General features: G+C 45.4%; 1 protein-coding gene across 1 annotated transcript; it reads right to left on the bottom strand.

The window, feature by feature from the left end:
* Positions 1–3,346: 3,346 nt before the first annotated feature.
* Positions 3,347–4,177, bottom strand: LOC124616211 (adult-specific cuticular protein ACP-22-like). Its single transcript, XM_047144515.1, has 2 exons — positions 4,035–4,177; positions 3,347–3,578 (listed from the first exon to the last, which is right to left on the bottom strand). The coding sequence occupies exons 1-2, from the start codon at positions 4,175–4,177 to the stop codon at positions 3,347–3,349; spliced, it is 375 nt and encodes a 124-aa protein (XP_047000471.1).
* Between the last annotated feature and the right edge of the window lie 10,091 nt (positions 4,178–14,268).

Here is a 14,268-nt window from a genome sequence, read left to right as displayed (position 1 = left end):
GGCACCTGTGCTCTTAGTCTAAATATATTCAGGTACTTTGCTGCATCGAACGCTGAAAACTCAGGTCTAGAAGATAAATGTGAATGCTGGACTAATTTTGTTTGTCCGCTGTCTTTACTCTTCTAATGTTTTGAATAAACTTATTAGAGTCGTCTTCTGTATGTTATCATTGCAAGATTGGCTGCACTTCCGCGCTTATTTAATTAAATAATATGTAAGTATTATTAATACACTACAATGTCAAAATTGTTCTGCCTTTCAATTATATTTTAAAACTCTTCACTTCTCTGTGTTCTTTAATTCGTATGACGTGTTCTCAGAGAGGCGTGCTTGAAAAGAGGAGTCGTCGGCACATTGTTAGCGGACGTTAGTGATAGAAAAGTTATTGTGTTCCGTCGTTGCTTTTAATTACCTATTACCCCATACGTCGATGAGATATTTGTACCGGTCATTTCTTGTATCTTGTGGAATTTTTCTTGCAAGCCATACACCAGATAATTAGGTCATTCGTCATCTAACAATCATGTGGTTGTAGTGCCTGCAAGAATCGGACATAGTTCCCGCCCCCCCCCCCCCCCCCCCGATTAACTGAATTTGATGGTAGTTTTAATATATTATGCATTCGGCTTCTCGTTGAACTCGGCACGAAGCTTGCCTGATTTGTTCTCCTTTCTTTCCTCAGAGTCGTACATATTACGCACGGCAATATGCTCGCAGCCACCATCTGGTGATGCCTGCCATGATTACAAATTATTTTCCAGTTTGCATCAGATCTCAGAAATACGAGTTTCAAAATTTGTTTACCGGGTAGTAACGTGTCTGTATCTAAGGGTAAGGAAATTACACAGGTCACACCAATGCACATGATACCTGAATTATAAACCCATATCATTGACATATAGATGTAGTAAGATATACCGTGCTTCAACATTATGAAATACATGGAAGAAAACTTTATATTCATACAAAACCAGCACGGATTTGGACAATATCGCTCTTGTGGAACTTATCTTGCTCTTTATTACGCAAGGAGACATGCGCTGCCCAATCTGAAAGTAGGCTAGTAGGCCCTGTTATCTGTCATTAACTCTCTAGAAATCCTCGAAAGTAACTAATTAGGAATTCAAGGGCTACCAAATGAAACAAAAATCACAAATGATCAGATTTATTACGTTAAAGTGGCTCATAAGGCATCTGACAAGGTATAACAACCCTAAAGTGAAACCATGGCACATCTGACAAAAAAAAGTTGGAGTACGATTCTAATAAACGCTTATAAAAAAGTGAAATAACAGCGGTTGCGAAATTGTGCGTGTCTTGACTTAATGTTAGTACAAAGACAGAGAGCATTACGGAAGGTTATGCGTTTAGTCTGTGGTCGGAGCTGGAAGCAAATTGGTCATTGGAATCTAAAAGCAAGCCTTCGCAGTGCAGAGCGTGAGATTACTGCAGTTTTATCAAAATGACTTAACTGTCCCTACGGACCATCTCGCTGTCGGGGTTGGTCTGACCATATCGATAAATAGGTTCAAATGGTTCAAATGGATCTGAGCACTATGGGACTCAACTGCTGAGGTCATTAGTCCCCTAGAACTTAGAACTACTTAAACCTAACTAACCTAAGGACATCACACACATCCATGCCCGAGGCAGGATCCGAACCTGCGACCGTAGCGGTCTCGCGGTTCCAGACTGCAGCGCCAGAACCGCGCGGCCACTTCGGCCGGCTGATAAATAGGTGGGGGCTAAAGCGGCTGTTCAATCAGTCTTTGGCGGTGCACCAACCACCCTCGCATGTGGCTAAGTTCGAGGCAATCCGAAACATTTCCATGTCCCTCGGCTCATCTGCTCCTAGATGGACCCTGACAGTGCTGCAGACCAGTGGAGAAGAAGTCTCATGGTGAAGGCTCGCAGAGATGAAGAAATCCTACAGTCAAGTGTCGAAAATCGAGTGATTTCTACCGACTGATTCTTAAAAGAAAAGCTCCTAATTTTACGCTCCTTTACTTTATTTATTTAACCTGATCCGATTACAACCACCAAGCCCTGTCTTACATGGGACCAGGGTTTCACACACCTTTTTTGCATCATAATTACCTAAGATATAACAATTTTACTCTGGTCTAACTAGCTGGGCGACAGATATTGCGAGTTTCAATCAGCAGAAAATTTCTAAAAAGACACTGGTCCACTTCCTTGAGTCTTTCTTCTGGTGCTAAGCAGTAACATGCTTCCTACCATTTAATGCTTAAAAAAGGCCTCTCTCTCTCTCTCTCTCTCTCTCTGTCTCTCTCTCTGAAAAAAGACCTCTCTCCCTCCCTCTCTCTCGCTCTCTTTATGTCTTTCTCTCTGAAAAAAATGTCTCTCTCCCTCCCTCCCTCCCTCCCTCCCTCCCTCTCTCTCTCCGTCTATCTCTCCGTCTATCTCTCTTTCTCTCTCTCTCTGTCTCTCACACACCCTCACAAAATGCCTCTCTCCCTCCCTCTCTGTCTCTCTCTCTCTCTCCCTCTCTCTCTGTCTGTCTCTCTCTCTCTCTCTCTCTCTCTCTCTCTCTCTCTCCCCCCCCCCCCCCCCACACACACACACACACTTTTTCTGATCTTTCCATCTTATGCTATGGCCAATGAAGTGGGATATCGGTAAACGCAGTCGAGTTTTCTCTCTCTAACTTGCAGTTCATTTACATTAACCAGTCTTGGCAGTTTCTATATTGGGGAAACATTTCGTTTTTCTGAACCTAACTTTCGGTGGCACCTCACGGTTATCGAGAGGTCCCCAAGTGTGGACTCTCACTCCTTTTTCTTGAGGTTGCCTATGGCATCCGATGTGTCCCAAAGAAACACAATTTGCTACTCTTGTTTCCAATAGTGCTTTTCCTGGTAACTACTAAAAGAGAACATCTCGCCTCTCCGGTATCGGGCTGCACAAAAGTTGAATGCCCGCCGGAGCAAATGGATCCTTATGGACGATAGAGTGCAGTGTCGTCGCAGCGCTACACTCGCCTACTGAGTGCGTCACCGCCTCGCCACGTGAATACACCGGCCAATAGCGGCCGGCGCGGCCGGCTTAAATACCGCCGCACCTCTAGCACTTAGTCATCTCGAGGGTTGAATCCTCTCACTTCGAAGTGGACGAATTACAGAGCTTGGGCTACCCTCATGGTGCAATCTACTGTTCCGAAGCGCCTCTTGCTGTTGCTGCCCGTCCGGCCATCCGTCTACCTGTCCGCCTGCCTGCCTGCCTGCCGCCGACCGGCAACTGTCGTCCGACCGCCGTCGCCGCCTTCGGATGTTCGCCGCCGTCTGGTCGCCGCCTCCCGCTGTTCCTCGCCGCCCGGTTGCCGCCGTCACATCCTCTCGGTGTTTGCCGCCGCCCGGTGTTTGCCGCCGCCGCCGCCGCCGCCGCCTCCGCCGCCCCCGCTGCTGCCGCCCGGTCGCCGCCTCCTGGTGTCCGCCCCCACCCGGTTGCCGCCGAAGCCCACCGCCCGTTCCTCGCCGCCGCCCGGTTGCCGCCGCCGCTGGAGGCCCTGTTTTAGTTCCTTTCGCACTTGGGAGACTCCTATCGCCAGTGGACGCCGCCTTCAATCGTGGACGCCCCCACTACCACCATCACCTACACATCTCCTTCACCTGCCCCCACTGTAACCTCGTGGAGTGCTTCCTCTGCGCTTAACCCGTCTGATCCACCTCCCCTACTCGAAGTATCCTCTCCTTCTATCTCCCCCTCATCCCCGTATCCCCACCTGTATGTTGCTACTTCCCATGCTCCTTCCCCTGCTCCTGCCCTTACTCATCCCCCCTCCTGCTGCTGTCGCCCGCTGAGACTACCTTCTCCCCATCCCCACCAGCACCACTACAACTACTCCCACTTCCCCTGCCCGAGTAACTGCCTGCCTTGCCACAGTCGCCACCACAGAGTGCGCCACCACTTTAACCAGTGCCGCCGCCTCACAAGAGGAGCCAGCCTCGCACCGTCTCCCCATCCATCCAGTCCCTCATCCCCCTTCCCAGGCCACACTCTCCAAAAAACCTCACCTCCACCCCCTCCCCCAAAAATCACCGCCCATCACAGTTCCCTCTGATTTCACCATGGATACCACTCCTCCTCCCGCCTCCCAAGCCCAAACCTGTATACCTTCATCCTTGCCAATGCTCACTCTTTCAATCCAGAAATACATCCCCCGTGCACTCATTACCCAACTTATCCCTCGCAGAGACTCTGTTGTCATCAAGTCCTCCCCTCCCTCTTTCCATACTGATCTCCTCCACCTCTTTCCCCGCATTACCTTTGGCCCCCAAGGTTACCTCACCCCTTTCCTTACTTCATCCTCTCCTCATCAGCCCCAACTGCCTCATCATCCACCAACCCTCACCACAGTGATAACAGAACGCAGCCCTATGGTCACAGAGTCAGAGGTGTTGGCATAACTGAATGCCCATCCCTCCCTGGAAATCCGGACAGCCCACCATATTTACAACTCCTGCATATCTTTACTGAGTCTACCTCCTCCGTCAATCACCTCCTCACACAGGGAGCCCTGATTTTCAACCACCGCCACCCTGTTGACCTGTACCATCCCCCTCCTCAATGCTATCACTGCCAGTGCTGTCTCCTGTAAAATGGCCACATCACACAAAACTGCGAGAACCCCCCCCCACCTGCCCCCATTGTAAAGCATCCTACATCCTTATACAGTGTCCTAACCTAGCCTGTCCCCCTTCTGCAACACCTGTAACGAAGCCCGCCCTCCCCCCCTACTCCTACAAATGCAAAGCAAAACCCCTTCCCACCAACCCAGAGTTCACTGTCTCCACCCACCCATCCAGCTGACCAATTCCCTCCACCCCACCCCCTACAGAACAAGACATTATCTGGTTCCTAACGATCGTCACACACTCCAGCAGATTTCGCTCCCTGCCCTCTATATTTTCCATTTAATTACCTACGCCACCTACTCCCACAAGCAGACCCACTTTACCTTCACCTGTCTAGAGGCACACATATAAGCCACTCTCTCCTCGCCCCACTTCCCTCCCCCCCCACATCCTGGTGCATCACCAGTATCCTCTTCTCTACCTCAACATTCGCTCCCTCCCTGCCAACAAATACCTCTTCGTGCATACACTATCCCAGCAAAAAGATGACTCCTTCATCATTAATGAAACCTTCCTCCAACCACACCTCTCTCTATTCCTTCACTGCACTGACAGCCTCCTTCCTCTCACCCGAGGTGTGGTCGCTATTGGCCTCTTAAAGTATCTCTCTGTCTGGCCACAACCCCTCCTCAACGACCCAAATGAACACCTTCTCCTGAGCATCCTCTTTGCCTCCATCACCGTCACTTGTGCCACTATCTATAGCCGTCCCAAAGCTCCTCTCCCCTACGACTTCATTTCCCATGTCAACAGTACCATCGCCACCTATGTGATTACTGCTGACCTCAAAATCCACAGCCGTGAACCTGCCACCCTTCGCCAGTGGCATCAGTTCCTTGCCACCCTCAATTCTGACCTTGTTCCTCTCCCACAACACATCCATCATAAAAGTGACTCCACCTCCGAACTTATCGTCACTTCCCCCACCTCCTTGGTCGCAATGCCATGGACATCCTCAATCCTGTTGACAGTGACCACATCTCCATACTTCCCACCATTGCCTCGGCCTGTGGCCCCCAGCATCCCCCCACCCTCCAGCCCCTCCAAAGTCTGTCCACGACTACCACTGTGCTGACTGGGATGCCTACCAGGAATCCAATGACTCAAAGATCGAAAGCCACCCCCTCATCTTTCACCATCCCACTGACATCACCCATGCCTCTTCCTTCCTTCAGATGACGATCACTGAAGCTGTGGAGAACCATGTCCCTACCAATCTTATCCACCGTCACTGCCCTAAACTTCCTCCGCAGGCCATCCTTCTTCTTTGGGAATCCTCCAGTTTCTACCGCTCCTTCCTCTGCATCTGTGACTGGGATACAATCATCTGCCACCAGAAATTATAGGGATACATCCAGAACCTCCTTGCAGCAAAGAAAAGCAGGGACAGGGGCCAGACATGAATGCACCTCAACTCCTCCCTCCCTGTCAACTCCTCCAAGTAATGGTCAACCTTCTACCGCCTAACCGGTAGCCATCCCATCCCACATTACCCCATCCTTCAAGACCTCTACGAGGTCTTCTCTATTCCTGATGGTCCCCTTTTTGATTACTCCTTCTTCCCCATCATCCTTGACTGCAGTGATACATTCGTCCCACCACTTGCCCCTATCTTCCAATACTTGTATCAGTTACCCCTCTCATATATCAACATTCCCATCACCACACATGACATCACACTCATCCTCTGCTCCAAATGCAACACTGCCCCTGGTCAAGATGGTGTTACCCACTGCCACCTCAAGGAATCCTCCTATCCTTCATGGCTGTCCTTGCTACCTTGTACAGTGTCTTCCTCTCCAGTGGCTTTCACCATGACCTGTGGAAGACTTCCCATGTCCTGCTGATCCCTTAACCCAACAATCCCCCCTCAGAGACCTCTTCCTATCGTCCCATCTGCCTCACCTCCATGTTCAGTAAGGTCTTCAAGAGCTTAACCAGCACCACCTCCCTCCCCTTATGCAATGTGGCTAATGGCTTTCCTTCTCAGCTAATGACCAGTTTGCTTAACTTTACGAATCTTTTTTCCCTGCATCTTAACCCCTGTCGCTCTGCTGTCTACGTTTCCCTTGACCTACAGAATGCCTACTACCGTGTCTGGTATCCCAGGCTCCTCTTCAAACTCCTTATAAATTTCGTCTGGCTCGTAGCTTCCTTCGTCTCCCGTCATCCTTCTTATGTCACTATCCACAATTACAACTCACGTACCTTCTAGCCCTCCACTGGCGGGTCAAAGGCTCCATCTTTTCACCTCTCCTCTATCTCCTTTACACTGCTGATATGCCCAAACCTCCCCCACCTGTTTATCTCCTCCAATTTACTGATGACACCGCCGTCCTAGCGCGTTATCCTACCCTTCAACAGTCCCAACGTAACCTCCTAACCCACCTTGACCAGTTCGAGACTTGGTGCAACCAGTCAATCCTTTGTATCAACCCCTCCAAGACCCAGGCAATAATCATTGGCTGCACCACTTGCTCCTTCCATCTCCATGATTTCTACCCAACCATTTGTGGCCATCCTGTTCACCTCACTCCTACATTCAAATACCTTTTCCTCACCCTCTACCGACACCTCACCTGGTCTCCCCATCTCCTTACATTTCAACACAAAACCCACGACAGACTACACCCCCTGAAACTCCTGTCCAGCCGGACATGAGGACTGCATCCTTCCGCCACCTACAAATCCTTTATCCTCCCCATCCTTTGTTATGCCAGCGTTGCTTGGATTTCTGCGCCTACCAGGCTCTGTTACGCCCTCCAAATCCTTGACCACCATGCATTTCACGTCACCTTCCATATCCGCCATCCATACCCGACATGCATCCTCCATAGGCTCATCCCCTTCCCCCACCTTCTCCTTTTCCTTGAACACATCCGCACACTGCATATTGACTGCTGACTCGATCCCCCCCCCCCCCCACCCCGTGGTGTCCCTCTTCCTCTCCATCCCAAGCCCATTGCCGCACCTTACTGTTGTGTCAAGTCCTGTCTATCTCCACACCCTCCACCTCCTATCCCAATGTAACTTCAAGCACCTACCCCTCCCAAGTGACAAACTTCACTCTGACGTCTACCCCTCCTACCAACTCTAACCCCACCTTCCATCTTCCTCCTGCCTCCTCCTCAGAGATCCCTCTCTTCCCCCTCCCTTCTTCTGAGTGGCATCCTCCCTCCTACACCCCCTCCCTCTCCCATTCTTCCCTTCAATGTCTCTGCACTCCTTTCTGCCTTGCCTTCCCTCTTCATCGCACACCCCGCCTCTGTCCTGCCTTTTGGTACACCACCAGATCCTCCTATTCCTTTCATCCTGCCCTCTCCCCCACTACACCTCCTCTCCCCTCTTTTTCCATCCTCCCAGTCCTCTCCCTCAGCACGTCCCTTCTGGCAGTTTTTATTCTTTGTCATGTGTGCTTCATGGAGTGTTTTAATACTACGGGGAACTTTTAAACAGATTGTGTGACTTCACTGTATTTTTTGTGCTCTACGAATCGCCAAATGTTTTTTTAACTGTATGTAGACATTTTTAATTGTCCCCCCATGAATGTCTCCGTGTCAGTGTATATTTCCCCCTCCATTGTCTCCCCTTTCTCTGTTTTTATGTCCCCCTTTTTATCGCCTTTATATGTATAATTTTCTCCTTTTATTGGTTCTCATGTCACTCGGATCAAGAGCAGCAAATTGGGCCTTTGCCAATAAAGGAAGAAAGAAAGAACGCTTAGACAGTCGGGCACTTTGTCTGATAGCGTTCGTTACTGTCTTCACCGTGCTACTATGTACTCGTTGACGACTGGGCATTGATAATGGTTTTCCACTCTGGTCTCGATTTGGATTGTGGTTCGTACCTGAGCTGCTGACAGCATTGAGTCGAAGGTTAGTTGCAATTCATTGCTGCACAGGATGCAATTCGCATCCTCTCATTGTGTTGCGTCTCTGCCGGTTGGTCAGCGCGTTTACTCGAATCCAGTGAGGGTGTGACTCCCGTCCGGAGGTGGCCTTCCCGCCCCGTGTCATCATCGTTTCTCTCCTGCTTTTTATTAAATTATGTAATACACGGTCATTTCACCCATTTCTCTGGCTTATATGGCCCAACACGCAAGGGATAGATGACAAAATGGCAGAACACTTTAAAAACAAGGAGGAAATCGGATTAAATGACTATCCAATAATCTTAACACCTTTTTATTTAACTACTTATGACAGATAAGTTTTGTAGAGAAAATGAAAGAAAATCACATTATTTTTTTCTCATTGACTAAACCCGTACAGAGACCTGGAACCATTGTAGCTTCAGAATCACAACCCGGTTAAATACTTCACTTTAAGGTTTTCTTTGGAATACTGAATAGCTGTCTAGTTTATTAAAAGCAATTTTAAGTCTTCCTTTTTACATCGGCCTTTAGTGGAACCAGTCCTGGGAATCTACTTAGCTGGCAACTGTAAAATAAATGACTGAATTAATTAATTAAATTAATTCCCGTCAAAACTAAAAATCTATCCGGGGTGGTTACCTGACTCAGAGATGGTATGGCCATATCTCGCTATCGGCAGGTAGACCTATGCAGCCATGAAATGTAAGTTTCCGTAACTAGTCAGTCTTACTTACTAAAAAACTGAGTAGTATTTACATGCCATATAATAATATCTATCAAAAACAAAAAATCATGAAGTATACTTATTTCTGTTGAAATAAAGATTCAAGCGAAGCATGAACGTGTGACTCGTAACAGAGACTCACTATCAACTGAACAGCAGCAGCACTATCAAATGGGTAGTTAGAGAACCGCAGCTGTTGGCCACCTTCCTCCTATGGCTACCTATATCTGTTTCACCCTACCTCGCACATCTAAATGAAAACGTAAAGCAAGGCAATTAACTACTGACAATCACTGGTACTAATCTGCATTTCATTTATGTTGATTTCTCATTATTGTATAATAGGTCATTCCATTCAGATTTTAAATTAGTTATGGGACAGTTTTGGAAGAAAATGGTCACGCAATATTCACAACATAAAAAGTCCTACAAACATCGGCTCTCAGGTAGGTTCCACATAGCTAAATGTCCAAAACACTTTTGACACCACTTATCATAACCAAGTTTTAATCAAATTTCGTGCATATTGAGTACGGTCTGTCATGTGCGAACACATTCATGAGAACCTCTCAGGAAGATTACAGTGCATACTAACTGACGAGATGTCACGTGAACGCTTCACTCAGGGATGCATTGTAGGCCCTCTTCTTTTATTAATGTGTATTAACGATTTAGGAGACAATCTCAGCCGTCATCTTTCTTTGCAGATGATCCTATCGTTTGACGTGTATAAAAGGCACATTTCCAAAAGGAATTACAAAATGATTTAGCCAAGTGGTTGGTATTGTGAGAAAAGTGAAAACTGATCCCTGAGTAATAAAAAGTGTGAGGCCCTTCACGTGAGCGCTAAGCCATTCCTATTAATTTCGGTTAAACTGTAAATTACGCAGATTAAAAGGTTATAGAGTCATCTAAATGCCTAGTAATTACAACTACAAACAACTAAATTGAGACCATAACATACAAAACGTTGTGGACAAGGCGAAGAAAAGAACGCCTTTTTTCACAGTAACAGTGTGTAACATATTTACTCTTCTGGAATATTCGTGCGCTGCATGAGATCCTTACCAGAAGGGGTCGAAGGATAATGTATAGAAAACCCAAGGAAGGCAGCCTGTTTCGTATTTTCAGGAAACAGGAGAGGCTACCATGAACATAATAATCGAGTTGGATGGAGAATCATTAAGACAGAGGCGTTTTCCGTCGCTCCACGAAATTTGTTTCACCAATATTGTCCTGAGAATCGCACAGTATATTGTTGACTCCTGTTTCATAGACATGGATGACCATCGTAAAATAGAAAGTCAGAGCTTGGACGAAAGGAATTAGGTGTTTATTTTCCCATATACTTCTGAGACTTGAATGCTAGAGAAGTAGGCCTGGTCTGAAAGTGGTTACACGCCCCTTCTGACAAACACTTAATTCAAATGTTCAAAAGCATGTGTACTCCTAAGGGACAAAACTGCTGAGGTTATCAGTCCCTAGACTTACACACTACTTAAACTAACTTATGCTGAGAACAACAGACACACCCATGCGCGAGGGAGGACTCGAACCTCCAGAAGGAGAGGCCGCGCAGTCCGTGAGCCAGCCAGAGTGGCCGTGCGGTTCTAGGCGCTACAGTCTGGAACCGGGCGACCGCTACGGTCGCATATTCGAATCCTGCCTCGGGCATGGATGTGTGTGAAGTCCTTAGATTAGTTAGGTTTAATTAGATCTAAGTTCCAGGCGACTGATGACCTCAGAAGTTAAGTCGCATAGTGCTCAGAGCCAGTGCAGTCCGTGACATGACGCCTCAAACCGAGCGGCTACTCCACGCGGCACACTTAATTATAAACTGTAGAGTAGCAATGGAGAGGTATTATGAAAATAATGATCCTTCATAGACGCACTGATTCTGTAGTAGGTCTACAGAACTGATGAGTAAGTACATCAGAGGCAATGCTTCCAATTTGCGTATAGAAATGTGAATTGCATTTGTAGCCAAAAAAATTCCTTCCTCATACTCTTAAAAAAAATAAGTTTTCCGCAGTGGACGGGAAGTAAATCCAAGCCGAACACCTGGCTGTACAATGTGTCGCCGTCGTTTATGAACAGATTTTTAACTTGAAGTGGATCCCCATGAAGGTTTCATATGTTGCAGTAGTACTCTGCATAAAGAGGAGCATAAAACCGGAAAGTCCTGTTCTGAATTTCTCAACAACATTGCCTTCAATATTTATGTGACAGTTGATTATTGACTTTATGCAGGCAAACTGTGGTATAATCTCTTGTTATAAGTTTAGAATGAAAATGTAGATCGCAAAATATTCTAATACAAAGTACAGTACGTACCATAACACCTTTATGTACAAGAGGCATTATGGACGTTTACCCTTCAAGAAAATTTTGTCTATTTAAATATTTTATGGCGTTTACTTAAAGAACATACCTGTATTTTAGTTTACTAATATTAATTAGACATTTGAGGACATGATTCCTTTTGAAGCTTATTTCAAATATTGTCTACTTGTTTACGAAATAATTTTCTTAAAAATTATTTATGTGAATGACACTGAATAAAGATTTGTGGAGCCGGCCGAAGTGGCCGTGCGGTTAAAGGCGCTGCAGTCTGGAACCGCAAGACCGCTACGGTCGCAGGTTCGAATCCTGCCTCGGGCATGGATGTTTGTGATGTCCTTAGGTTAGTTAGGTTTAACTAGTTCTAAGTTCTAGGGGACTAATGACCGCAGCAGTTGAGTCCCATAGTGCTCAGAGCCATTTGAACCATTTTTGAAGATTTGTGGAAGGACATGGTTCTGAAAAAAATGATGTTAGTGAATGTATTTTTAATTCTTGTGACTCTACATATGTTATTTCCCAGATAAATAATTTGTTTCCTGAACTATTAACAAAACTTAATTTTACAGCTTAACTGAAATAGATTTTCTCAGTTACCCGTAAGCTTAATATAAAACATTCTTAGATCCTAATTCTGTGGAAATTTTTGATGCATTTTCCCACTTCATACTGTGTTTAACCAATATTTTCACATCTGTTTCATTTTCTAGCATAATCCTGTAACACTCTACTGCTGTCATTGTCAAATAAACTATTCCTGAACTCAATATTTCCAATTCCCCACATCTATTGCTTTCTCTGGCAAGAGATGCATATTCTTTCTTCTGCTTCCCTTTTTAGCACTGTTTATTTCGTATCAGGGTCCTCACAATATTTAGCACCCATCTGTTACACCAGTCCTTAAATCATTTCGTTCATCCTCTACGTTTCTATTACGATCAACCTCTCACTATGATGGAATTCTATGGCTATGACGTAATCTTCCAGAAATATCTTCCTCAAAGCCACGTTAGTACTTAATACAAGTTGACTACTTTTGCAGCAAAATACCTTTCTCCACTTGGCTTAGTTTGCAAGGGATATGATAGCATCGAAGGGAAGCTGAAAGGCAACCTAGCTAATTGAAGACTTACCGAGAAATAGGCTTCGTAAGCTGCTCTCAGAAGTATTTTTAAATAACATGGATTGTTTGACAGATGATCACCATGCAAGAATTTGTAAAATATTTTAGAGATCTAACAAAAGTTATTATGCATTATCGTCAAGCGAAGCGTGTGTCTGCTAACTGGCTGAAAGCGTAACGATCTACACGACATTGAAACTCAGTGCTAATAAAGATTCACATTTATGATGGATATTTTAGTATGAATGTGATTTAAATTTGGAAATCTTGTTTAATAATACTTTTAATCAGTGAGTACTGCGAATTATTGAGGAGTTACTTACCGAAGGGTTGGCAGCACTGTCGTTAGAGATAACAAAGCGCCTTAGAAATCTCCTCTGACCTATGAAATTCATTCGTCACAAACTGTCTCTCCTGTACCCTTCATTCCTGAAAGAGTATATAAGGTGAAGCTGGTTTGTCACCTACCGTTCTAGCGCCTGTCAGAAAAATCGGTTTCTATGCCGCTGGAGAGGCGCAAACAGCAACTCTGAGAAATTGGCTGTGGTTCAGATTACGGGTCGACTGCTGTCGCAGAAACTCACTGCAAAGAAATGAAAGGAGCTTTCTGTTTAAATTGGTACACAGAATAAAGAGCTTGTTAAAAGTTGTGTAAGCCTGAATCCGATGTCAGATCGGAGTCCAATTAACGAAATGTTTGGAAACAAATTCCTACTCCAATTTATAAGAGTCACAGAGAACGTCTCTTTAATTCTGGAAAAAGAAAGGTTACGAGGAACGATTTGTGCTTCTATTGAACATTACAAATTTGAGCCTCTTAGCGAACAAGAATTTCTCACTACAAAGGGACCTTACGCATTTTTAAAGTTATGTAATCCGTCAGTATTTAATTACAACCCTTCAGTGCGTGATATTTCTACTGAAATTTATTACCTTTTTTGGTCAGTGTTTTATTACGCATCGGTGGTCAGGACAAATACATCTTTTATTATACTACAGGAACTAACTTGATATCACCAAACCGACAGAATGTTATGTAATACTGTAATGTAAGCTGATGTTTCAAATCAGTAAGTGGTGAAGATACCCTATACTTACGAGTTGTATACAATTTCATAAGACTTTCTCCTGGCTTTAGGTGGAAGTTATACATACTTACCCATGAAAGCGTCATCCAGCCCACACGGCCTATGATGAAAGTAGCCTACTCTTAATCCCGCTTTCATTAAAAATGGATCACATACGCACATTCATAATAACATTTCCTGATTTTCTGCAATCGTGATGTCTATGCTTTACTGATTAGGTAAAGTTATTTGGCATCTTCAATAATTTTCTTTGTACTGAGTGCCATTTCCAATAAGCTCTCAAACTTTAATGAATGCTCCGGAAATAATTTATCTCTCAGTGCGGCAGCATTCTGATTACTTTTTACATTCACAGGTATCCTCACTACAACACGTAAGGCAAGTTTGCATACGTAGAATGGGCCAAAAGTCACGAATTACGCATTCCACTTTTTTATTTATGATTTATTTATATTGACGTTTCA

This window comes from Schistocerca americana, chromosome 5 (genome assembly GCF_021461395.2).
Source record: "Schistocerca americana isolate TAMUIC-IGC-003095 chromosome 5, iqSchAmer2.1, whole genome shotgun sequence".
NCBI lineage: Eukaryota > Metazoa > Arthropoda > Insecta > Orthoptera > Acrididae > Schistocerca > Schistocerca americana.
This window is presented reverse-complemented; position numbering and strand designations above follow the sequence as displayed.